The sequence below is a fragment of the Loxodonta africana genome, chromosome 12 (genome assembly GCF_030014295.1).
Source record: "Loxodonta africana isolate mLoxAfr1 chromosome 12, mLoxAfr1.hap2, whole genome shotgun sequence".
Lineage (NCBI taxonomy): Eukaryota > Metazoa > Chordata > Mammalia > Proboscidea > Elephantidae > Loxodonta > Loxodonta africana.
This window is the reverse complement of record NC_087353.1, coordinates 39,247,069-39,272,829: the sequence shown is the minus strand read 5'-3', so window position 1 is coordinate 39,272,829 and position 25,761 is coordinate 39,247,069. Positions and strand designations below refer to the sequence as shown.

Below are 25,761 nucleotides of genomic sequence, written 5' to 3'. Positions count from 1 at the left end.
TGGAAAAGGCTCTGGCAGTAGCGGTTTCTCAAAAATGAGTTACCATATAACTCAGCAGTTCTACTTTTAGGTACATATGCAGGTTTCCCCTGCTATCTGAAAGTAGAGCATTCCTACGAAACCTTTCGTAAGCTGAAATGGCATAAAACAAAGAGGCGATTACCCTTCATTAATATGGGAAAAAATTTTTAGTGTTTCCAGACCTAAAAAGTAATGTACCAAATCATACCAAAATAAATCAAGATAAAGCACAGATGCTTACAGACATTTCATAGCTATGGTAGTGTGATGGTGAGATGCTGAGTATAGTTCCCAGGGAAGGAGCTTGGAGACACCACTCTTGCTCTTTGGGGTGCATGCTGCCTCTTTAACAGCTTGCTGCAAGACACACTGACTGCTATTTCTGCTTTTCGCCTTTTTTCATAAAATTGAAAATCCTCTTTGTATTTCTTTCTGTTAGTGAAAACAGGTACTGATGTAGTCTTTCATAAAAGCAAAGTGGCGTAAAGTGAACTTTTGAAAAGCAGGGGATACCTGTGTACCCAAGAGAAGTGAAAACGTGTCTACACAAAAACTTGAACATGGATGTTCATAGCAGCATTATTCATAATAGTCAAGAAAGGGGAAACAACCCTACTGTCAATCCACTGGTGAATGGATAAACAAAATGTAGTATCCATACAATGGAATGTTATTTGGTTATAAAGAAGAATGAAGTACTGATACATGCTACAACATGGATGAACTTGAAAACATTATGCTAAGTGAAAGAAGCCAGTCACAAAAGACTACATATTACATGATTCCACTGATGTGAAATGTCCAGAGCAGGGAAATCTATAGAGGCGTAAAGGAGATTAGTGGTTACCTACCGTTGGAGGTGGGAGTGGCAATTGACTGCAAATAGGCATGAGGGAATTTCTTGTGGTGATGGAAAATGTTCTAAAACTGGTCATAGTGATTGGTTGCACAGCTGTTTAGGTTTACTAAGACTCATTGAACTGTACACTTAAAATAGGTGAATTTTATGGTATGTAAACCTCAAAAATCTGGTTTAAAAAAAAATCAACAGTCTAAGACTATGAATATACTTGCATCAGACAGAAAAAAAAAAAAAACTATTTTTCTTTCTACTTTAGACCCGTCCTCCCACTGACTTGAGCTTTAACTTTGACGCCAACAAACAACAGAGACAGCTTATTGCAGAACTGGAAAACAAAAACAGGTAGGAATGCAGAGGTCAAGGCAGTTTCTAAGGTTCAGGATTATCACATGTCTGATTCTCATTTTCCTTGCAAACTAGTTAGTTGGCTTTGACCACAAAGGAAGATCCCGCCTCAGTGAGCATAAGCTAGCACAAGTTCAGTAAATGCCCTGGCCACTAATTTGTATATGTCTGCATGTTGTTTTTCTGGTAGTCCAAAACCCTGCTATGTGCCCTCTCGCACCCACCAGTGTGTCCCCTTCTCACAGTTCTTTCTTCACTCTAGTTCCCAGGGGCCATTTGCTCTATCTTGTCATCTTGTTCTGCCCCATTATGCTACATGTGACTGCCCGGTCTCTCATAAAAAAGCCATTTCAAGGATGGAGACCGGACAACACACCATCATACATTGAAAGGTGGGAACCAGGACAAAAAGATTGAGCCTAATGTGATAACCATAGAAATGGCAACCATCCGTCATCAGTCAGGGAGGCAGAGGGAGACAGGGGAAGTTAGCACAGGACCTGTACCAGGACGATAGAGGGAATTTTCCTCTGTTCTCCCTAAAGAGGAAGAGGATAAAGTATTCTAGTTGTCCATGTTACTTCCATGGAGATTTTTCAAGTTTTTGAGAAGAGTATTTTTGTATAATTTTTTTGTTGTTGCAAAAGATTGTTTCACTGATGCCATTTGACTTTTTGATTATTTAGAAGCAATCAGAACAAGACTGGTAGGGGAGGTGCTGCTGGAGAAATGGCTTCTAAGGTGGTGGTGGGGGGGCTGTGAAGCATAACGAACACATCTTTCTTCCACCCATCCCTCCCTAGAGAGATCCTGCAGGAGATTCAGCGTCTGCGTCTGGAGCATGAGCAGGCCTCCCAGCCCACCCCTGAGAAGGCCCAGCAGAACCCCACATTGCTGGCAGAGCTGCGGCTGCTGAGGTGAGTAGGAATGCTGCACCATTGTCCCCAAACTTACCTACTTCCGTAGGAATTTCTCTGGAAACAAAATTAATGGGATAGAATCTGTTCATCAGTGTAGCTGGTCCTTTTAGAACAGACAGCACAAGAGGGTTACACATTCAGTTATAGCTTCAGATGTTTGGGTTCCATTATTAACCGCTCTGAGAACTTCAGCCATCATTACAGAACTAGGTAAATACCAGTCTCCCAGCTCCATGGCCAGCGGTACAGTGTTTATACTTTCGAGAATGCTTTAAGAAGACCTTGTGCTACAATCCATCTTCTTACCTTGTTAATGAATCTGACTTTACAAACTCTTAGCGGGAACAGTGCTCTTCTTTCCTATGACACTTGATAGAGCAAGTCTCTGCTGAAGGGAAGGGGTTCTTCATATGCACATCCTCTGAGACATGAAATCAAGTGGGACTCCCTTGCACCATGGATATGGTACCTTCCCACTTCAACATAAGTATAAACTATCTCAAGGATAGAAGAACTAAGGAAGTAGAATCAGAATTGAGGTAGAGAATCTAAGATACAACTATTGGAGCAAAGGAGTGTGAAAGAAACCAAAGACTCAAGGAAGAAATTAGTCCATAAAACTAATAATGGCCCATGCGAACCACAGCCTCTTCTAGCCTGAGACCAGAAGAACTAGATGGTACCTGGCTACAACTACTGACCGTTCTAACCAGGGACACAATAGAAGGTCCCGGTTAGAATGGGAGAAAAATGTAGAACAAAACTCAAATTCCTAAAAAAGGCCAGACTTAGTGGCCTGACTAGAGGAACCCCTAGGACTACCACCGTAAGATACCCTTTTAACCTGGAACTGAAACCACTCCTGGAGGTCTCCTTTCAACGAAATAATAGATTAGGCAGCCTATAAAATAAACAATAACACTCACGAGGAATGTGTTCCTTTAAACAATCATCAGTCAATATTTACACAATAGCAAGGATGAGAAGGGAAGGAGGGGCAGGGAAGCTGGATTGATGGGAGTGGGGCAGGTGAGGTGGAAATGGTGAGAGTGCTGACACATTATGGAGATCCTAACCAGTGTCTCAGAACAATTTGCGTATGAATTGTTAAATGGGAATATGGGAATCTAATTTGCTGTGTCAACTTTAACTTAAAACACTAAAATATTCAAAAAACGTGGGGACAAAAAGGAATTGAGGCAGAGTAACTTTAGCTCCCATTTCAGTGCAGTTTTGGAGGGAATGGGGAATTCTTCCCAGAAGAGCGTAACATGAGACTGATCGAATCAAAGTGATTAGGACCTTAATTTCCATCAGTCTTAGAGACTTGTGTGTGTACTCTTCTGTAAGTAAAGACATTTTGGAAACTAAGTTTTGTGACTTGTTGCCTATTCTCACCAGACCTCTAGATTTCTGAATAGAAAGTTTTTTCCCTTACGTTGTAGCATTTGACATTCCACAGTTGATCATGTGTAGTGTGCTGTCTTCTGGGATTCTCCACAACTAAATACCTGTTTTGGCTCTTCCTTTGGCTTAGGTCATTTAGCCGCTTAACTATGATTTCTTTTCCTAGAAATGGAGATTATTGTTCTTCCAGAGGTGTCCCTACTGTTTGGATTTCTATCATCAGTAAATAAGTCATAAAGAATTTAAACTGTGCAGATGAAAATCATTAGAGGAATAGAGATTCCCATTCCCCTGAAAATTCATTTTCGTTTCTAAACTTAGTTGGGCTGAGAGTTTGGTTGGTCTGTGGGCCACTGTCACATAGTAGAGATATTAGTCCAGTTGGTGTTATGCTAGGAAGGATGGGAAACAAATGCTGCTGACTCAGGCAAAATATACCTCTAGGCTCTTAGCATAAGATACACCTGTTTTCTTTCTCACCTTGGCTCAGGCACAAGTGACTATTTTTACATCTAGGAAAGCGAAAAACTTACCGTACTCGAGTCTGTTGCTGGAACTGGAATTGCTAAAAATGCTCAGTTAAGCTGGAAGGATCTGAAATATAGCATAGATTTTGAAGGCAAAGGGCTGAATCTAGGATGTCACATGTCATGGATTGAATTATGCCCCCCAAGAAATGTGTGTATCAACTTGGTTAGGCCATGATTCCCAGAATTCTGTGGTTGTCCTCCATTTAGCAATTGTAATTTTATGTTAAAGAGAATTAGAGGAGTGTAACACCCTTCCCAGGTCACAGCCATGATCCTGTATAAAGGGAGTTTCCCTGGGGTGTGGCCTGTACCACCTTTTATCTCTCAAGAGATAAAAGGAAAGGGAAGCTAACAGAGAAGAGGGACCTCATACCACCAAGAAAGCAATACCCGAGCAAAGTGCATCTTTTGGATCCATGAGATCCCTGCGTGGAGAAGCTCCTAGTCCGGAGGAAGACCGGCCAACAGAGAAAGCCCTCCCTGATGACAAGGCCGACTGAGAGACAAAGCTGAGACCCTGAATTTGGACTTTCAGCCTACTTTACTGTGTATAAATAAATTTCTCTTTGTTAAAGTCATCCACTTGTAGTATCTCTCTTATAGCAGTACTAGATGACTAAGATATCACATAAGGCAGCAAGAAGCAGGAATTTAAGTCCAAGGAGCATCTAAAGCCTGAGAAATCAGAAAGAATTTGATCTCGAAAGCAGCTGAAGAAAGGAGAGACTATTTAATAAATTTGCTGGAACAACTGACTATGTGTGTGGAAAAAGCATATTGGCTCTCTACCTCACCAACACCAGATGGATTAAACTTAAAAGACAAAACTTCAAGAAGAAAATGTAAGAGAATTTTTTAGAGTTTTGGAGTAGAAATAACATTTCAGAGTTGCTAACCATAAAAGAAGAAATTGGTAAATTCACCTACATTAAAGTTAAGAAAAGAAAGATCCCACTCATACTAAAAAAAAAAAAATTAGGTATCTGAGAATACATCAAACAATAATGTACAGTGCCTTTATGAAGTTAATTATTTAACTTTATCGATGGACAAGATAGAAGAAAAGATAGACGACTTACTCAAGAGGAAATAGAAAACCTAGGCAGCCAAAACTATTTGATTTCTTTCATCTTTAACCCACACACATGGAAAACTCAATATTTTAAAACCATTCATTGTTCTCCAGTGATCTATAAATTGGGTACAATTCCAGTCAAAACCCCAAGAGGACTTGGTTTTGGTGGAATCTGACAAACTATTATTTTATATAGCATTATAAAGAGCCATAAATAATCTAAGCCGTTCTGCAGAAGAGTAAAGTATGGGGTACTCGCCCTACTAGACATAAAGAATGATTCTAAAGCTACAGAAAAGTTTAAAGTATATTATTGAACAACAGACAAATGGTTTAGTAGGACAGAATAGAGCCCAGAAACAAATACATGCATATATTTGTATTTGATATGTAATACCAAAACCAAAAACCAAACCCAATGCCGTCGAGTTGATTCCAACTCACAGCGACCCTATAGGTCCCATAGAGTTTCCAAGGAGCGCCTGGCGGATTCAAACTACCGACCCTTTGGCTAAGCAGCCATAGACTGAACCACTACGCCACCAGGGTTTCCTTGATATGTAATACACATAGATTTATAATCAATGGGATTAATTGTATTGGAATAATTGGCTTTCTATATAGGAATAAAAAGTAAAATTATATCCTTATTTCATACCCTCTATATTTTAATGATTTATTTATTCCTCTTTATTACCATATAACCATCCCTTTTCCCTCCTTCCTTCATAAACATTAAATTTAATTTTATTAACATAAAAAAATAAAGACATGTAAAGGATGAGATTCATTTGTACATATTTGACTTTCTTCTGGGTTTGACCAATGTATATGGGTCCAGGAACTGCTAGTGTTATAAAGCAGGATGTTGAGTTCCATCTATACAACTAGTAGTTATGAATTCTGCCCACCAGGGTTGTCTGTTCCCCCTTTATTATTATTTTTAATAGTATGTTTTTACAATAATATATGTGACAAGTGTGTAGGACATGAAGCATAATAATAAAGTGAACACCCACAAGCCCACGCCCAACTTGAGAACTCTTATGTCAGATATGTAAGCGTCCCTCCCCTACGCCATCTCCCTGCATCTGCCTCCTCCACAGCATTAATCTCTGTTCAGAATCTGGTTGATCACCCTCTTGCCTTTTCAGCAGTATTGCCACGGATAGATGTGTTCCTGTACAATAAAGTGCTTAGTTTTGCTTTTTTTTATTTTTTGAGATTTATAGATATGTTATATGTAGTCTTCTGGGACCTACCCCCTCCCCTCCTCCGTCAGTATTACTCTTCAGGGCCCTTCCCTGTTTTTGTGTGTAGGTGTAGCTCATTCATTTTCACCTTGTATTGTAATTATATGGTCACACACAGCACAGGGAAAGAGTGCCACATCCAGGCTCAGGGGTTCAGGGAAGGAAGGTTCCTAGAAAAGGTGTTGACAAAGATCCCATCCTTATAATCTAGTTTTGGAAACAAAACATAAAAATAATTTAGTAGATAGTTAACTTATACTAAAAAAAAAAAAAACTATATAATGGTAAATAAGCAAGATGGGTATTATGTTATAAGAAATCTGAGTAGGGAAATATATATAGGCTGGGAGCAATTAGACCCATGGAGATGGTAGAAATTAAGCCAGGCCATGAATGATACGTATGGTTTGGGTGGGGTTTAGGACAAAGCACTTCAGATTGGAAGTGGAGTTGGGAGCTCAGCATGATTTCCCAAATATGTATGGTATATTTCAAAGAGGGGAAAGAAACTTGATACTAAGAACTCGTTTTCAATCATTGAATTATTCTTTAGATTCCCAGTAATAAGAAGTAAAGTTAGTTAGGTAATTGAGACTAGATTCTGGAGAGCATTAAGTGATAAAAACACATTGCCATCGAGTCAGTTCCAACTCATAGCAACCCTATAGGACAGAGTAGAACTGCCCCGTAGGGTTTCCAGGGAGCACCTGGTGGATTTGAACTGCCGACCTTTTGGTTAGCAGCCGTAGCTCTTAACCACTACACCACCAGGGTTTCCATTAAGTGACAGGTCATAGGAAACCTTTCCAAAACCAAACCAAACCCACTGCTGTTGAGTCGATTCTGACTCATAGTGACCCTATAGGACAGAGTAGAACTGGGCCATAGTGTTTCCAAGGAGCACCTGACAGATTCGAACTGCTGACCTTTTGGTTAGCAGCCATAGCACTGAACCATTACACCACCAGGGTTTCCAAGAAATCCTTGGGGGGTTTCAAATGATAAGGATTTCGTTAAGTTCACTATATGTTACTTGAGCACATACTAAATGAATGGTATTCTTTTAACCCTTCACTACATAAAAAGATGTATAAGCCTTATCCCCTGAACTCAAGGATTTTGCATCATAGGAGGAGTGACAGCAATGCAAGGTAAAATAAGTTAAGTGCCCCAGAGAAGCACAAAATGCTATTGTGATTAATTAGGAGGGACCTGGTACCTACTGAAGGAATCAGGAGCAGCTTCCTAAAAAGAATGATGTTTGGGATGAACATCAGGGAATGGATAAGATCTTGGAGAGAAGTGGGAATAGCTGTGAGTTGTGAAATGATGGAGTCTGTTTAGGGAAAAGTGAACCATCGACTGAAGTTTCAGACATGGAAGGCAGTAGGAGGCACTAAGGATAGGAAGATGGGTGGAGTCTAGAGCAGCATTCTCCAATAGAAACACAGTGTGAGCCCCGTATGTAATTTAAATTTTTCTAATAGCCACATTGAAAAACTAAAAGAAGAAATGGGTGTCATTAATTTTAAACAATATATTTTATTTAACGTAATATATACAAAATATTTCAACATGTAATTGATACTTTAAAGATTATTAATGAGATATTTTACATTCCTTCTTTCATTCTAAGGCTTCAAAATCTAACATGTATTTTACACTTGCAGCGCATATCAGTTCAGACTAGTTACATTTCAAGTGCTTGATGGCCACGTGTGGCTACTGGCTGCTGATTGGACAGTGTAAGTCTAGGCCCTGCAGGACAGGAGTCAGTGATGCTAGGAACTATTGAGGTTATTACATAGGATGATGACATGAACACAGAACACTTTCATGTCTGTTATCTCATTGGATCCTCAAAATATTCCTTTGACATATTGCTATTGTTGTTTTATTAGTCCCATTTTAGAAAAGAGAAAAATGAGGCTCAAGATATTAAGTCACTTGTCCAAGGCTGCATACTTAGTGAATAATCGGGCCAGGATTAGGCCTCAGGTCTGTGGATTTATGTTCCACCGTGTTTTTCCTCACCACAGCAGATGAAATCTGGATTAATTAAACTAAGACACTATACCACGTGTGAGATAAGGAGCATCTGGATAAAGTGAGAGAAGTGAAAAGAGAAAGATAGGGACATCAATTTTCAAAAAAGAATCATGGGAATTGAGTGACTGATTGAATACAGGATATGAAGAAGAAAGTATCAGAGAGCACTGAGTTTTTCAGCCATGGTAACTTAAAGAAAAAGTGACAGACTGGCAAATTGGGAGGGAGGAGCATTTGAGGGAGAAAATCCGTCTGGTTTTGGACATGTTAAGCTAGAATTGATGCCGCAAAATCTTTCTTCGGATAAACGTGAATTCTCTTAGACAAAGAGTCACCCTGATCCCTGTCATTCACACTGAACCTGATGTCTGGTGCTGGAAGTGTTGACCACTGAACCCTGCTTTCCTGAGCAGTTTTCATATACTTTTCCCACTATTAAATTTAAACAAGTTTTATGTATCTTTCTAAATGAGCTATTTGACTTTCTGAAGAGGAATAATGAAAAAAAAAAATCACTTAATTGTAATATTAACAATATTTTTCTTTATTCCAATGTATACTTTCCAGAGCATTTTTACGTATTATTCTTACAACAGGACAGAAACATAGGCAAAATAGATGTTATCCCCATTTTATAGATGAGGTACCGAAAAGAAATGAGGTACCAGACTGCACCTCAGAACTGCTAAGTAGCAAAACCAGGTCTAAAACCCATTTCACTTGGCCTTAGACCCTTCTTTGAGGGTCCGTTTATTTTCAGCGTGTCATTTCTGATGGGCCTTCCCTTCCTGACAGGCAAAGGAAGGACGAACTGGAGCAGAGAATGTCGGCACTGCAGGAGAGCAGGCGGGAGCTGATGGTTCAGCTAGAAGGGCTAATGAAGTTACTGAAGGTAAGTCTGGTGCCCACCTTCAGCTCTCCTTCCCCCACCCTCTCAGCTTTTCTTACTCATTTTCCACAGCAACCTCCACTTCTGCCTCCCATGGGGTGTCGAAACACGATGAGACTAAAGCCTTGACTATCACTGCCTAGATAACCTCCATAAATGTAGCCTAATCTAAATTAAGGGAAAGCCTGATTATAAAAAATTAGTAACTGGAAATGGGATAATATTCTGAGATAGTTGATGTCATGAATAAATTGTTGCTGTTAGGTGGCGTTGAGTAGGTTCCGACTCATAGCGACCCCATGTGCAACAGAACAAAACATTGCCTGGTCCTGCACCATCCTCATGACATTTGTTATGCTGCAGCCACAGTGTCAATCCACCTCATTAAGGGCCTTCCTCCTTTTTGCTGACCCTCTACCAAGCATGATATCCTTCTACAGGGACTGATCTGTCCTGATAACACATCCACAATATGTGAGATGAAGTTTTGCCATTCTCGCTTCTAAGGAGCATTCTGGCTGTACTTCTTCCAAGACAGATTTGTTGGTTCTTTTGGCAGTCCATGGTACAGTCAGTATTCTTGGCCAGCAACATATTCAAAGGTGTCAATTCTTCTTCAGTCTTCCTTATTCATTCCCCAGCTTTCACATGCACATGAGGCGATTGAAAACCATGGCTTGGGTCAGGCGCACCTTAGTCTTTAAAGTGACATCTTTGCTTTTTAACAATTTAAAGAGGTCTTTTGCTGCAGATTTGCCCAATGCAGTGCGTTGTTTGATTTCTTGACTGCTGCTTCCATGGATGTTGATTGTGGATCCAACTAAAATGAAATCCTTGACGACTTCAGTCTTTTCTCCATTTATCATGATGTTGCTTGTTGGTCCAATTGTAAGGATTTTAGTTTTCTTTATGTTGAGGTGTAATCCATACGAAGGCTGTGGTCTTTGATCTTCATCAGTAAGTGCGTCAAGTCCTTTTCACTTTCAGCAGGCGAGGTTGTGGCATCTACATATTGCAGGTTGTTAATGAATCTTCTTCCATTCCTGATGCCCCAATCTTCTTCATGTAGTTCATCTTCTCGGGTTATTTGCTCAGCATACAGATTGAATAAGTATGGTGAAAGGATACAACCCTGACGTACACCTTTTCTGACTTTAAACCATGCAGTATCTCCTTGTTCTGTTCGAACAACTTCCTCTTGATCAATATACAAGTTCCTCATGAGCACAATTAGGTGTTCTGGAATTCCCATTCTTCAAAATGTTTTCCATAATTTGTTATGATCCACACAGTCAAATGCCTTTGCATAGTCAATAAAATACAGGTAAACATCCTTCTGATACTCTCTGCTTTTATCCCGGATCCATCTGACATCAACAGTGATATCCCTTGTTCCACACCCTCTTCTGAATACGGCTTGAATTTCTGGCAGTTCCCTGTCGATGTACTGCTGCAACTGCTCTCGAATGATCTTCGGCAAAATTTTACTTGTATGTGATACTAATGATATTGTTCGATAACTTCCACATTCGGTTGGATCACCTTTTTTTGGACTAGGCATAAATATGGATCTCTTCCAGTCAGTTGGCCAGGTAGCTACCTTCTAAATTTCTTGGCATAGATGAGTGAGTACTTCCTGCCCTGCATTCGTTTGTTGAAACATCTCATTTGGTATTGTGGATTCACGGAGCCGTGTTTTTAGCCAGTGTCATCAGTGCAGCTTGGACTTCTTCATTAATAGCATCATCGGTTCTTGATCTTATGCCACCTCTTGAAATGACTAAACGTTGACCATTTCTTTTTCGTACAATGACTCTGTGTATTCCTTCCATTTCTTTCGATGCTTCCTGCATCATTCAGTACTTTGCCCGTAGAAACTTTCACTATTGCAACTTGAGGCTTGAATTTTTTCTTCATTTCTTTCAGCTTGAGAAATACCCTTTTGGTTTTTCTCCAGCTTTTTGCACATGTCATTATAATACTTTGTGTTCTTGAGCTTCATGTTGAAATCTTCTGTTCAGCTCTTTCACTTCGTCATTTCTTCCTTTCACTGCAGCTACTCAGCATTCAGGGGCAACATTCAAAGTCTCTTCTGACATCCATTTTGGTCTTTTCTTTCTTTCCTGTCTTTTTAATGACCTCTTGTTTTTTTCATGTGTGATGTCCTTGATGTCATCTCACAACTCATCTGGTCTTCGGTCATTGGTTTTCAGTGCATCAAATCTGTTCTTGAGATGGTCTCTAAATTTAGGTGGTATATACTCAAAGTCAAGGTCATACTTTGGCTCTCTGTCATACTTTGGCCCTTGTGGACTTGTTCTAATTTTCTTCAGCTTCAACTTGAACTTGCGTATGAGCAATTGATGGTCTGTTCTGAAGTCAGCCCCTGGCCTTGTTCTGACTGATGATATTGAGCTTTTCCATTATCTCTTTCCACAGATGTAGTCAATTTGATTCCTGTGTATTCCATCTGGTGAGGTCCACGTGTATAGTCACCATTTATGTTGTTGAAAAAAAGGTATTTGCAATGAAGAAGTGGTTGGTCTTGCGAACTTCTATCACGCAATGTCCGGCATTGTTTTTATCATCAAGGCCGCATTTTCTAACTACTGATCCTTCTTTGTTTCCAACTTTCACATTCCAATCACCAGTAATTATCAATGCATCCTGATTGCACGTTCGAACATTTTTAGACTGCAGAAGTTGGTAAAAATCTTCAGTTTGTTCATCTTTGGCCTTTGTCATTGATGTGTAAATTTGAATAGTAGTCGTATTAACTGGTCTTCTTTGTAGGCGTATGGATATTATCCTATCACTGACAGGATTGTACTTCAGGATAGATTTGGAAATGTTCTTTTGGATGATGAATGCAACACCATTCCCCTTCAATTTGTCATTTTTGGCATAGTAGACCGTATGAGTAAATAAGAATGTTTATTGATAGGATATTAATTAGCTAAATATAAGTGAATAATATTTCTCAACTACTTAGTTTTTATTAAGACAAGTTTTCAAATATTCTACCTAAATTCCTGACAAATATTAAGTCTCCTATTTTAGTAAGTAGTACAGAGGCAAACCAGCCTTATCAAACCAAGCCCCATCTCAACTAATTCTAATCAATGACTTTATATTAGAAATAAAATAACATATTAGCTCCAACCAAAAAAACAAAGACCCATTGCCATTAAGTCAATTCAGACTCATAGCAACCCTATAGGGCAGAACAGAACTGCCCCGTAGGGTTTCCAAGGAGGGACTTGTGGATTTGAACTGCCAACCTTTTGGTTAGTCGCTGTAGTTCTTAACCACTGCACCACTAGGGCTCTATAGTATTCACTTATACATACCTAATTAATACTCTATTAATAAACATTTTTATTCATTCATATGGCCTACTATTATTGCTATATTGGGGTCCTGAATGAATCATGTCTTAGTATCTTTTTTTTGTTGAAAATTTTATTATAATCCCTAGAACCCAGAATAGATGGCCTTGGTGGCTCAGTGTAGAATTCTTGCCTTCCATGTAGGAGACTAGGGTTCGATGCTCGTCACTGTACCTCATGTGCAGCCCCCACGCATCTAACTGTCAGTGGTGGTTTACGTGATGATGTAATGCTGAAGAAGAGCCCTGGTGGCACAGTGGTTAAGCACTCGGCTGCTAACTGAAAGGTCGGCAGAGTGGGAGAAAGGTGTGGCAGTCTGCTTCCATGAAGATTTACAGCCTTGAAAACCATATGGGGCATTTCTACTCTGTCCTGTAGGGTCGCTATGAGTCAGAATCGACGTGACAAGCAGTAGGTTTTGGTTTTGTTTTATGATGCTGAACAGGTTTTAGTGTAGCTTCCAGACTAAGACAGACTAGAAAGAAAGGTTGGCAATCGACTTCCAAGAATCAGCCAGTGAAAACCCTATGGATCACGATGGTTTGATCCACACCTGATCATGGGGATGATGCAGGACCAGGAAGCATTTTGTTCCCTGGTGCATGGGGTCACCATGAGCCAGGGGCCAACTCAGTGGCAGCTATCAACAGACCCCAGAGTGTAGAATAGCATACTTGGCATTTAAATACTCCCTCCTGGACCAATTTATTGGGCACTGAACAGAAATATTTATTCAGCTGTGATACCACTGCTGACATTTGTATTCAAGAGCTAAGCAAAACGAGCTAATGCCTGGAACTCTAACCCCAGCCCCTGAGTTTCTTTGTATTTTCAGAGCACATTTGCTTATGCTGTTAGCTCCTAATGTCCTGTCTGTCTATGCTTTAAAACCACTGTATTTTGTAGTTTGACAGAGTAAGTGTGGAGTGCCTCAAAAACCAGGCTGAGGTGGCTGAATTTAATCCTGTGATAAAGGAGAGTCATTGAAGGTTTTGAAAACAATAGTTTAGGGAATTGTGCAGAATGGGTTAGAAAGGGAAGAAACTAAAGGATAATAGGAGACTAACATAATCATGAAGGCTTGGTGGCACAGTGGTTAAGTGTTCAGCTGCTAACCGAAAAGTCGGTAGTTAGAACCCACTAGCTGTTCCACAGGAGAAATATATGGCAGTCTGCTTCCATAGGAAACACTGGTGGCATAGTGGTTAAGAGCTATGACTGCTAACCAAAAGGTCAGCAGTTCGAATCCACCAGGTGCTCCTTGGGAACCCTATGGGGCAGTTCTACTCTGTCTTATAGGGTCACTATGAGTCTGAATCAACTTGACAGCAATGGTTTTTTTTTTTTTTTTTTTCCTGCTTTCGTAAAGATTACAGCCTTGGAAACCCTGTGGGTCAGCTCTGCTCTGTCCTATTGAGTTGCTGTGAGTCAGAATTGACTTGAAGGCAGTGGTTTGGTTTTGGTTGTAATATAATCATCCTACCCCAGGCCACAAGGGTCTGGACAAGGAGTGGTAGCCCAAGGAAATATCAGCTTGTAGACTGTTCAGCTTTTCCACTCTAAAACAGTGCCTTAATGGTGATGCTAGTGAGTACTAGCAACCTGATAAATGTAATGTTTGTGTGTTAAACTGACTTTTACTTGCTCAAGACAATTAACATCTTTTAGTCCTCATCTGAGTTTTTTCTAGCTTTGGTCCTGGCTGTTTGGGTTGGTTTGCATGGACGTGTTTCTGCATTAACCTTGTTAGCAGGATTTCTCCTGAGAAATATTTTATGTCTTAAATGGGTCTTGTTTGAAAGACAACCTTATGCGTAAAATTTGGCCCAAATCCCTGTAATAATTGCCAGGTATCCAGCTAAGCAACCCAACCACCCACTCAAAAACACAGAGATGCACTTAAACATAGTTGGCCCTTGTAACATCTGGAGCTATGTGAGGCTTTAAAAGGCTTGCTTTTGTGGAAAGTAGTCCACCTGCTGGACAGGAGATAATAGGGGGATCCGCCCAGCCCTTCCCTGTATCAAACCTCCCATTCAGAGTGACGCTCTCAAACATTACCCAAACACAGATGGGAAGGTGGTCCAAGGTAATTTTGGTAAAAGGCAAAGGTTTCTGTAAACCGAAGGGAAGCCAGAGTGCCTTTCCCCAAAGGAACACTGTTCGCTTTCCCTTCAGCTGGATCGTCCTAGGCAGCGTAAGCAGTTGGATTCCTGAGAGTTACTGGCTCTGAGCCCCACGTGCGCTCCTACCACCGCTGATGCTTGTGTTCACAAGCTAAGCAGATGAGCTAATGCCTGGAACTCTGACCCCAACCCCTGAGTTCCTTGATATTTCCAGCTGTTTCCCTATAGTTATAATTTCAGGAAAATAAGAGGACCCTGCAGCAGCGCTATTTTGAAGGCTCCCCTGCCAGGTTCTTAAATGCCTTGTCATTTATCCATCTGACAGGCTGAGGCCATTCAAGACTGGGAGGAAAAATTTGCAAACACCAAACCCAGGAATGTTGTCGTTTTATTCATTAGATAGAATTCACAGTTGAAAATCTCGTGCCATCAGTGCCTAGCGTCCTAAAAGGAGCACAGCACAATCTTCACTTGTATTAATGTGCATTCCTAGAAAGTTGTGTGCTAAGTTACATGCTGAACCATTGACTTCTATTAAAGTTTCAGAGATGTTTTCCTACTATTAAAAAAAGTGCCAACCCATAATAAAAAGTACTCTTTAGAATTCTAATTTTAATTTCAAAGGACGGTCCTACTTTCATTGATGTTTGTTCGGTCTGCTAGCATTTAATGCTCTCATAAAACAGCTGTAAGCAGTTAGTCAAATGGACAATCAAACCACATGGTCTGGGATATTCATAAATTAAAATGCATCACGCAGTAAATTTCCATCTCACAAGGAGTTCTTTCATTCAGCTGTTTCAGTAAAATATCGTGTACTTTATTTATCTGAAAACAACAATAATTTAAAGACACATGCTTATGAAGTGTCACATTGTTTATTAATTCATTCAGCAGAAGTCTTAAGGACACAGCAGGATAAAATTACCATATGTTTATTTAACAAAAAATATTGAGCTTCTAAGTGTCATGTTTATGTATTTGGCATATAATAGTGAATAAGACTCGATCCTTGTCATCAAGGAGTATCAAGGACCTTCCTACTGTTTTGGTTTGTTTTTTAATGCAGACTGACACTGAGGCACCTGTGTTTCTGCATCTTCCCCTCACACTTTTCTCCTCATCAGTGAGTCTCTAAATAACCGCTGCCTCAGACGTATTTCATCTAGATATGGTCATGTATTGGTTTTGGTGTTTCAGTTTCTAATTCACGTTCCCAATATTTTTCTACCTCATTTCCCATTTTTGCAGTATTGCTTTTGAAATACATTTACCAGATGAATTCTGCAGATTTGAATTTTAACCTCATTTGCAAAGGTTTGCCTAGTTAGAATGTACGTTTTTAAGATCACAGTGTCTATGCCATTACTTTAGCCACCTAACCAAACTCCTTCCATGTGGAAGAGTTTCACATGTTTTTAGGCAGCATAGGCAGTTCTAGATTTGCAAGTTATAATTAAGGTATTATTACCCCCTTTAAATCAAGTTGTGCTTGTACCTTGTCATCAGTCCATGTTTATTGACCCCAACTGACTAACTGATAACACAGAGGTTCCAAGACCTTATATATGATCTGTTTATTGTATTGACATAGCCTTAAAGGCTTTATATGAATAACTTTTGTGAGTTTAAATCATACAGCACCATCCCAATTATAGAACACCTTCCTCTCCCAATTCCCAGTGCACACAAGAGGCCTCTAATGCTCTAATGGTGTTCTGTCCACCATCCCCATCCTAGCCTGACACGCATGTCCACTACAGATTATCATGATTTCATGGCTTTGGACAGACAACATATAGCAGAGTCACCAATTGTGCAGACATGAAATACTGCTTTCTGAAACTCCCCTGCTTTGTGAACCAAAACAATCCTATCTCCAATACCAAACCTGGGATGAACAGCGAAAATGGGAAGGTGCCTTAGAAACAGTCCTAAGAAATTATATACCGGTCTTTTGCCCTCAGATGCTATTTCAGCCTGTCAGAATTGCTGCATTCCTCCCCCACCATTTCATCTCCATTTCAACACTGAGAGCCAGCAATAAGAACACATGTTTTGATTGTTACTAACTCTCCTGTGGCTGTTGGCCTTGCCTGTGAGTGGAAGAACAGTGCCCCACAGGGAAGTTAGCTGAGACGGGAGATCCGTCCCAGCACAGTACTCTAACCCGTTCTGATTCAACTCTGGCTAATGCCCAGGGCCCTCTGCCTGGGCTCCTGTGATCAGGTATCTAGCAGCTGGTTTTGATTGCGAAGAGCATCTTCCTGCTCTGAGCTGGAGTCTGCTCAAGAGAGTTCTTGGTGCCTATTTAATTTCTCACCCGGGACTCTCCCTTTCAGAAATAAAAATCATTTTCTCCAAGTTTTTACTCACCCTCTCCCTTTTGTAATTCCTTTGCTTTGCTGCAGTCGTTCTCATCATTGCACCCAGATCAGCAGACTGTGTGAAAGTAGAAGCACTTATCTATCCCTGAGACTTCCTAGACACATGAGCAGTAAAGATTGCCTGAGCGGATGGGTGCAATTTAAGTAGGGCCGTTGCAACCGTTTTTAGATCTGTGTATTTGGGGCAAAGAGCTGAGGCACCCTGACCACAGTTACCCATGATGAGGCACAGAAAGAGGAAGCAGAGAGACCCATTAAAAGACAGAGTAGCTCCAGAATGTTCATCTCATCATCCTGGTGCTTCTTTCTCCCATGCCCTCGCGGTACATTGATTTGGCCAGTCAGCTGATGGTCAGCAAGTGCCCAGGTTAAGGTTCTAGAAAGCAGAGACACATCTCATTTATCTTTATGGTTCCAGTGCCTTATACGTAAGAAGTACTAAATAAAGCTGTGGCGAATTAATGAAAACCTGAGGTGGAGAATTTTTTTTAAGATCTCTCAGGGCCCTGGAGCAGTTTCCAGTTTATCAGGGAAAGTGGACATGCATGTGCGTCCTTGAAAAAAAACAGCAAAGCATCCTGAAATCAAGTGGAGGGTGATGCAGTTCCAACACGTATAGTAGGGGGAGGCGACTAAGTCAGGGAAGACTGATCAATGGAATTGCAGGTTCAGAAGTTCTGAGAGCAGTGGTTCTCAAACTAGTCTGCGTCAGAATCACCTGGGAGGCTTGTTAAACACAGAGTGTGGGCCCAACCCCTAGAGTCTGGGGTGGGATCCAAAAATTTACATCTCTGACAAGTTTCCAATTGATATTTATGCTGCTGGTCTGTGTCTCACACTCTGAGACCCCTGGCCTAGAGAGGCATACCTGAAGAATGATTATTGGGATTTTGAATCACAATTGAGCTGCTTCTTTCAGTTTACCTTGAAAGGTTATACATTCTTGGTCAATTCAGGCTCTCTAGACCTGTTTTGGAAACCCTGGTGGCGTAGTGGTTAAGTGCTACCACTGCTAACCAAAGGGTCGGCAGTTCAAATCCACCAGGCGCTCCTTGGAAACTCTAATGGACAGTTCTCCTCTGTCCTATAGGGTCGCTATGAGTCGGAATCGACTCGACGGCACCGGGTTTGGTTTTTTTTGGAGGCCTGTTTTAGAAACCCTGGTGGTGTAGAGCTATGCATTCTAACCATAAGGTCACCAGTTCGAATCCACCAGGCACTCCTTGGAAACTCGATGGGGTAGTTTTACTCTGTCTTATACGGTCACTATGAGTCAGAATTGACTCAACGGCAGTGGGTTTGGTTTGGTTTTTGGTTAGGCCTCTTTTATCTATAAATGAGGAAGTTGGACTAGATAGTTTCTAAGGTTCCTTCCAACTCCAGAAGTTAACACTTAATTGGATGGGCGGATGTCTACCGTTTGCTTTGTCCTCCTCTTGCTCTTATGATGGTAGGGCCTTTGATCTCTGAACCACTGGGCATGGCCTGGTTTTCCCAATTCTTCTATCATTTCTGACAAATGTTTGTGATTATGGGCATTAATTTCTCTCCTTTCTCCCTTTGCCTTTTGTTTTGTTTTGTTTTGTTATCTTCAACACCTCTAGGAGGAAGAGCAAAAGCAGGCAGTAAGTGACCTTCAGAATTCTCCGATTGGCTCATTCTCCCTTTGCATGTCATCTTTTGCTCATGTGACTGTGATATATTTTTCCTCTCCTCCCTGCACCAGATCATCTCTGTAGACTTGGTTATGTGTAAAACCCTCAGCACTTCTCTCCATGGGCGTTGTGAAATGGCTTAAAAGTGCAAGCCATGTTTACCTGGTAGACCATGTTTTTATTTGAAATCAGAGCTTGTTGATTTTTTAAGCACACATCTGTTGTGTTTTGCTCTGCATGATTACAATTGCATTTTCCTGTTCCTTCGTTCTCTGCTCCTTTGTGTCTAAAGTGACTTTCATTGCCTGAAACAACTTTGCCGGGTGGTGGGGGTGACCTCAAGTCTCAACAGTATGTCATGAATGTGTGCATGAAAATGAGTTGTTCTTTTGGTAACTTCAAATGTCCTGTAGTCTCGAATAGTCTTCTGGATGCTCCAGCTCGGCTGGTCTTCTTTAACAAGGTTACTAATGAAAACCCAGTGACTAATTATGCTGTAGCTGACTTCCTGTTCAGAGCCTGCTCCAGAGAGAGCTCTGGTTTTTCTGAGCTGCGTGGCCGTTGTATGGTGTTCAGGGATGGTTTATGTTTGTTTTCACTTTTCCTGATGGCCACTAAACCACACAAGAAAATCAAATGAAGGCCTGTACACAACAGTAACACCATATGTTTATATAACACAGTAAGGTTTTCAAAGCGTAGCTTTTTTTACATAAGTGAAAGCTGATTTTTAAGAGAGAAATATAAAGTATTTAATTTAAGAAAAAATTTACCCATTAAAAAGAATTTATCCATATTTTAGATTAAGAATAACCCAGCCCATGCCATTGATTCGATTCCAAGTCGGAGCAACCCTGTAGGACGGAGTAGAAAGATTACAGCCTTGGAAACACTATGGGGTAGTTCTGCTCTGTCCTATAGGGTCATTATGAGTCAGAATCAACTCCACGGCATGCAACAACAACAACAACAACAACAATCTTTACGGAAGCAGACTGCCACGTCTTTCTCCCAAGGAGCAGAGGGGGGGTTTCAATAGCCAACCTTTCGATTAGCATCCAAGCCCTTAACCATGTGCCACTAGGGCTCCTAAAGGATTAGATTAAGAATACAGAATATAAAAATTATACTTCTTATTATTTCCAGTTAGGTGAGCAATGGAATGAAAATAAAGGGGAAAAAGAAAGAGATAGGTAGTAAGAGGAAGAGACAAGAAGGGGGTAAAGAAGAGACAGATTGTCAGAAGAAAGAGGGAAAAGAAGGTAGAGTATGGTATTAGGATAGGCTAACAACCTAGAAATCTCAGTGGTTTCAATGTAGCAGAAGTTTTGTTTTGTTTTGATTGGTTTGGGTTTTTTCCCCTCATTCACACAAAGTCTGTTGCTTCGATCCTATGGCATGTCAGCATCAATAGGTAATTCAGATGGGCAAAGCTGAAGAACAGGGTGGAGAGTCCAGCCCTGCCATTAAACACTTCCACCAGGAAGCAACACACCCATGTCATTGGCCAAAACACTAACTTCAAGGAGCAGGGATGTCCAGTCCTCCAGTTTGCTTTGAAGGAACAGAGAAGCAGATGCTGGCAGTGCCTACCACAAGTAGGAGGAAGAGTGAGATTATGTTGGAGGAAAAGGAAAGAGAACATCTACCTTTCTTTTTCCCATCTCCCACTCATTTCCCTTATAGTCTCATTCTCTTGCTATTTAATGTACTTCTTCTGCTGATCAAGGGCATCGCTTCACTTGTTGCTAACCACTTGTATTCCCCTCTTCATTCCTCTATACCCCAAACATGCACTTTACGTTAAAACCACTTGCTGGGAACTTACTTGCAACGATCAGCCTAGACCAGCATCTCCTGAAGGAGTCCCTGGGTAGCGCAAATAGTTAAGCACTGGACTACTAACTGAAAGGTTGGTGGTTTGCATCCACCCAAAGGCACCTTGGAAGACAGGCCTGACAATCTGCTTCCAAAAGATCACAGCCTTGAAAACCCTATCAAGCATAGTTCTACTCTGACACACATGGAGTTGCTGAGAGCCAGAATCTGCTCAACGGAAACTGGTTTGGTTTGGTTTTGTGTGTGTGTGGTAGCATCTCCTGATGCCTCTCTGAATGTGCCAGCTCAGAGTGAAGCACATAGTAGGGACCACCCTGCACTTACCTGAGAACTCTTTTACAGTAGAGGGCAGACATTGTAGGTGTTTATCCTAATGATAAAAGCAGAGCTGCGAGTAGACCTTTCATTTGTTAAAGTTTTATGAATTACCATGTAATCCAAGAACCAGAAATCTGCCACTAGTCTTCTGCTATTTCTCAGGTCAATGTAAAGTGAGCGTTGAGCAGACAGGGGATTAAATAACAACACATTCATTTCAGAGACCTTTGATTCCATGTGAGATCATCATGCCCTTAAGGTTGGCAAAATGAGAAGCTAGACCCAGACTCTTCAGTCTGCCCCTGCTGAACCACCTATGTTAGATCTTGTGAATTCTCCAGGGCCAAAGTCCTGGACCACCCATAGCATGAATTGGTACAAGTTGCTTTTTCCTCAGCCCTCCTCACCATGGTATGAGGTAAGAGATGCTTCTCTGTTGATTTAGGTAGAAAATTCTTCTGTCCACTTCACAGGTTTACACTGGGCCCACCTAAGGCTCAGCTCTGAGGCTCAGATGTGGATTAAATGACTTTACATGGTTCAGCACCATCTTTAACAGGTACAGCTGAAAATTCTAAAGCTTTTAGAACTTACGGCTTCTACTTTAATCCGTATCATTACTCAGTAAGAGGCAAAAAGATATGAGTATTTAACACACAGTTAAGCTTGTAACCCTTGCTTCCTCCCAAGTTTTAGCTGGTATACTTTAATTTCTTCCCTTTCAAAATTTATTACCCTAAATGGGTAATAAAACAATTGTAAAAGCTTTTAGAATGAAGAATTTACCAGACATGCCTCCCAAAACAGGCTCTGTAAATCCATTACAAAGAACCGTTTCATATAGTCCACCTTCTTACTCCTTTCCCCCCTTAGGGATTAGTCTGGCCTATGGGGAACGTGAGGGAAATGGGTAATGACTGGCTTTAAAAGCTTCGGTGCTTTGGTTCTGCCTTCAGCGTCAGCCGCTTTTCCAGCGCTTTCAGTGGCATTAGTAGCTCAAATGAGAGTTCTTCTGTCTTACCTCTCTCTTTCCCTCCCACCTGCCCTTCTCTTTTCTCAGATCTGAGGGTTATAATTAAGGGCAGAACTGCCTGGCTGTTTCAGAGAAGGCTCCACTGAGTGACGGTTAACCCTGTGGTTTAACCCTGCAGTACAGGCTCAGGAATTCAGTTTTATCAGTTGAGTTAGGGTTAACCGGGCCCATGATAATCATCAGAGTGCATTTAAAGAGCCTCGTCTGCCTTGTTTACTGCTGTATCCCCAGCCTTTAGCTTAGTGCCTCCCACAAAGTAGATGCTCAATAAATATTTGTTGAATGAAAACAAGTATTAACCAGATTTATAAGATACTGACTTATAACCCAAACCCACTGCCGTCGAGTCGATTTCCAACTCATAGCAACCGTATAGGACAGAGTAGAACTGCCCCATAGAGTTTCCAGGAAGTGCCTGGTGGATTCGAACTGCCAACCTTTTGGTTAGCAGCCATAAAACTTAACCACTACACCACCAGGCTTTCCACTGACTTATAGACAGTATGAGTTAATAAATGTAATTATTTTTAAGGGACATAACTGGCTCAAGTACCTATAGCAGAAATTTTGCTCTAATTTCTGTACAGTAGATAGTAGATCCATTCAGGAGACTAAATTATTACCCAGAAATGCCCTTGATAAATAAGGAATGAAAAAAATTAATTTCAGTGTTGCCAGAAGAATAGGAACACCAGACTAATATATTAGTATCAATAATTATTGGCTTTAATATTATTTCTGTCTAATGAGCAGATGCTGATTATAGCAAATAAAATTATCCTCTCTAATACAGATAACCTTTAAAATGCAGGATATCTGTAAGTTATATATATATCGTTTGAAGATATTTTAAGCATTATTCAATGGAAACCCAATGCCTGCAGCCAGAAATGTGATCATAGGATTCACTGGCATGTTACATACAGATGTACCCTAGGCTAGTAACAGGTCTCTGCTAGCAATAGTATTTATGACTCTTGGTGCACTTTAGCTATGGGCTGCTTCATACAATATCCCAAACAATATCCCAATCCTAGTCTGGAGGGATTTCAGATGCACAGATTCATTCTAGGAACATCTCAGGAACAAAGGAAAATCTTTGTCCATCGGCTCAGTATACCATAAAATTTTACTGCTGAATCCTTAACACCAAATAAGGGGGCTATCCAAGGCAAGAAGTTCAGTATTCATGGATGATCTGTTTCCTTGAACACTTTTCTGATCCCTCCTATTAGATCATTACCTTTTCTATATAGATCACCATTAGGCTTAAAGTCTGTACCTTTGGACAGTGATATATAAAGCTAGGAGACTCCCACAGGAGTGTCCTTGATCTGGATTAATAGTGGGTGATGGTCTGAAGAGTTATGGAGCTGGCACTCTGAAGTTGATGCAAGTGGAGGTGTCTTGGGCATTCCACCAGTAAGAGAACATAGCCAAACTTGGGACCTCTCTTTTTACTTCAGTCAGTTGGGATATCAAGTGGGATCTTGCCCCAGGCCCTTTCTGATTCCCAGGACCCAGACAAATAATGCACTACAACTATACCAGAGAAAGCTTGGTTTGGGCTGACTCCCAGAAGCCCCCACCTCTGACCACAGTTCCACCACGTATGCCTCAGAGGAAGGGCACTCAATATTTAGCTAGCCATCATTGACTCATGAGGGCTCTAGCAAACCTCATGAATACTGATTTTGTAAGTTTAAGAGAAAGCATTTCTCACCAAAAAAAAAAAAGCCTCTATAACAACAAATAAAGTAGAAACCTCCTTTCTGTCCATTAAAGAGATTGTTGATTAATCCCCTAATTTGAGCATCTCCCTCATGGGTCATTCCCTTCCTGGTTTGCTTAATTTTTGGACACAGTCTCATTGGGAAGTGATTCATATCCATGCACCTCTAAAATCTTCTGGGATCTCGGGTCCCTATATTCTTGGTCCCAGCATACTCTGAACAGAAGCCTGAGTCTACTTCTTGCCTAAAAGCAAAAGAATGTCTTTCATTTATTTATTCATCAGTGTTTTACTACATATATCCAAGGCAATGAACTTGGCCTTTTAGAGGATAAAAAGATAAATTCTGCAAAAATCCCACCCTCGAATAGTATGAAAGTTATTTCATGGTTGGAATTATGCTCTAAACATAGAAACGCAAGCCAGGTGAGTGGTGTCTGAGCCTTAGCTACCACTGCTGCCCTCCTAAGTGGACAGATGACACAGATGTGTTTTGGTAAACAGTGACCAGTGTGGTGTACTACATGGCTACCCACAACCTTCAGGCCTGGCTCCCGGTCCTATCATATATACACAGACGATCTGTCAGTGCCAGCTGCTCATACGTGTCCCGGTGAAAGTTCACAGAGCACCTTCATTCATCAGTCTTTTCACCTGGACTGTAGTTTTGTTTTATTTTTTATTTGATTTTTTCCAAAAAGGAAAGGTCACCACAATATTAAAAATAGGTGTTTGTATTTCACTCCCCCAGAACTCCTTGGAGTCCTACAAGGAGTTTACGGTCTGAAGATACAAGGGAAAATTAGCTTTTGGGACTATGCAGCACCCCAACATTTTTCATCATTCCTATCAGTGACAAGCTGAGAGATTTCTACACCTACTTCGTAATTTTCCTTCTGTACTACATTTCTGTCTTTTCCTCTTGCTGGCCAGAATGCATACAGCATGTGAAGACCATCCTCCATCATTTCCAGGGAAATTCTCTGCACAGCAAACTGGAGAAATTTTTCTACTGGAAGAATACTGAGTTCCTAGAACACTGTCACTCCCTAGAATGCTATAGTCTGAATCTCAGCAAACCATCAAGAGAAAGAATGAGTAAAATTTGACATCTAGGTTTTGCATCTGAGAACCTGGGGAAATGGTGGGCACCATTGACTGAAAAAGTGAAAATAGGGAGATGATCTGGACTAGGAGGGAACTTTCATCTAATTTTGGACATACCGAGTTACACAGGACAGCCAGGTCGTCAAACAAAAAGGCCTAGTAGATGTTTGAGGAAATGCAACTAGAATTTCAACAGGAAAACAGGGCTAACAATGTAGACTTGGAAGTGCACAACATAGAATTAGGGTTGAAGCCATGAACCTGAGCCTTAGGGAAAATCCATTAGAGAAAAAGAAGAAAGAAGAGGCAGTGAGAGGATATAGCAGGAATAGAATTGTGGTTCTCATGGCAGAACAGAAAGTTTCAAGAAGGAGAAAGTTAACAAGACGAGGAAGCCGTTGGATTTGATAATAAGGAAGGTACCAGCAACCTTGGAAAGAATAATTTCAGTAGAATAGTAGAGTGTAGACAGCTCTGAAATACAGATTTTGTTTTGTCCAACCTCCTCTCCTCTCCCCTCTTTCCTGTTAAATAATCTCATCTCACTGAAGGAAGGACTTAAATCTGCCTTACTGAATTACACTTTTAGTGGATTGCTCTTCTGATTAATAGAGCCTTGTTGGAAAAATTTTTTTTTTCCATCTAACATGTAACATAACCTTTAAGAACTTCAGTTTCCTCATCTATAAACTTCCAACTCCACGGTCTTTGATCATTTCGTCATAGACACCAGTTGGTATTGAGGAAAGGCTATAAACCAAAGAAGAGTCTACAGAAATCCCATCAAGTGACTTTGAAATCCTGTGGCCCTCAATTCATTGCCT

General features: G+C 40.8%; 1 protein-coding gene across 13 annotated transcripts in view; it reads left to right on the top strand.

Annotated features, from left to right (window-relative positions):
- DTNB (dystrobrevin beta) overlaps positions 1-25,761 on the top strand; it is a 415,855-nt gene that overhangs the window by 354,712 nt on the left and 35,382 nt on the right. For 12 of the 13 annotated variants that reach the window (XM_064295128.1, XM_064295125.1, XM_064295126.1 and 9 more), the window contains 3 exons: positions 1,140-1,225; positions 2,032-2,145; positions 9,258-9,354. In XM_064295128.1, coding sequence (XP_064151198.1) covers positions 1,140-1,225; positions 2,032-2,145; positions 9,258-9,354 — 297 coding nt within the window. Of the gene's footprint in view, positions 1-1,139; positions 1,226-2,031; positions 2,146-9,257; positions 9,355-25,761 lie in introns of those variants that run through there. The other variant, XR_002786283.2, reaches the window with a different exon arrangement.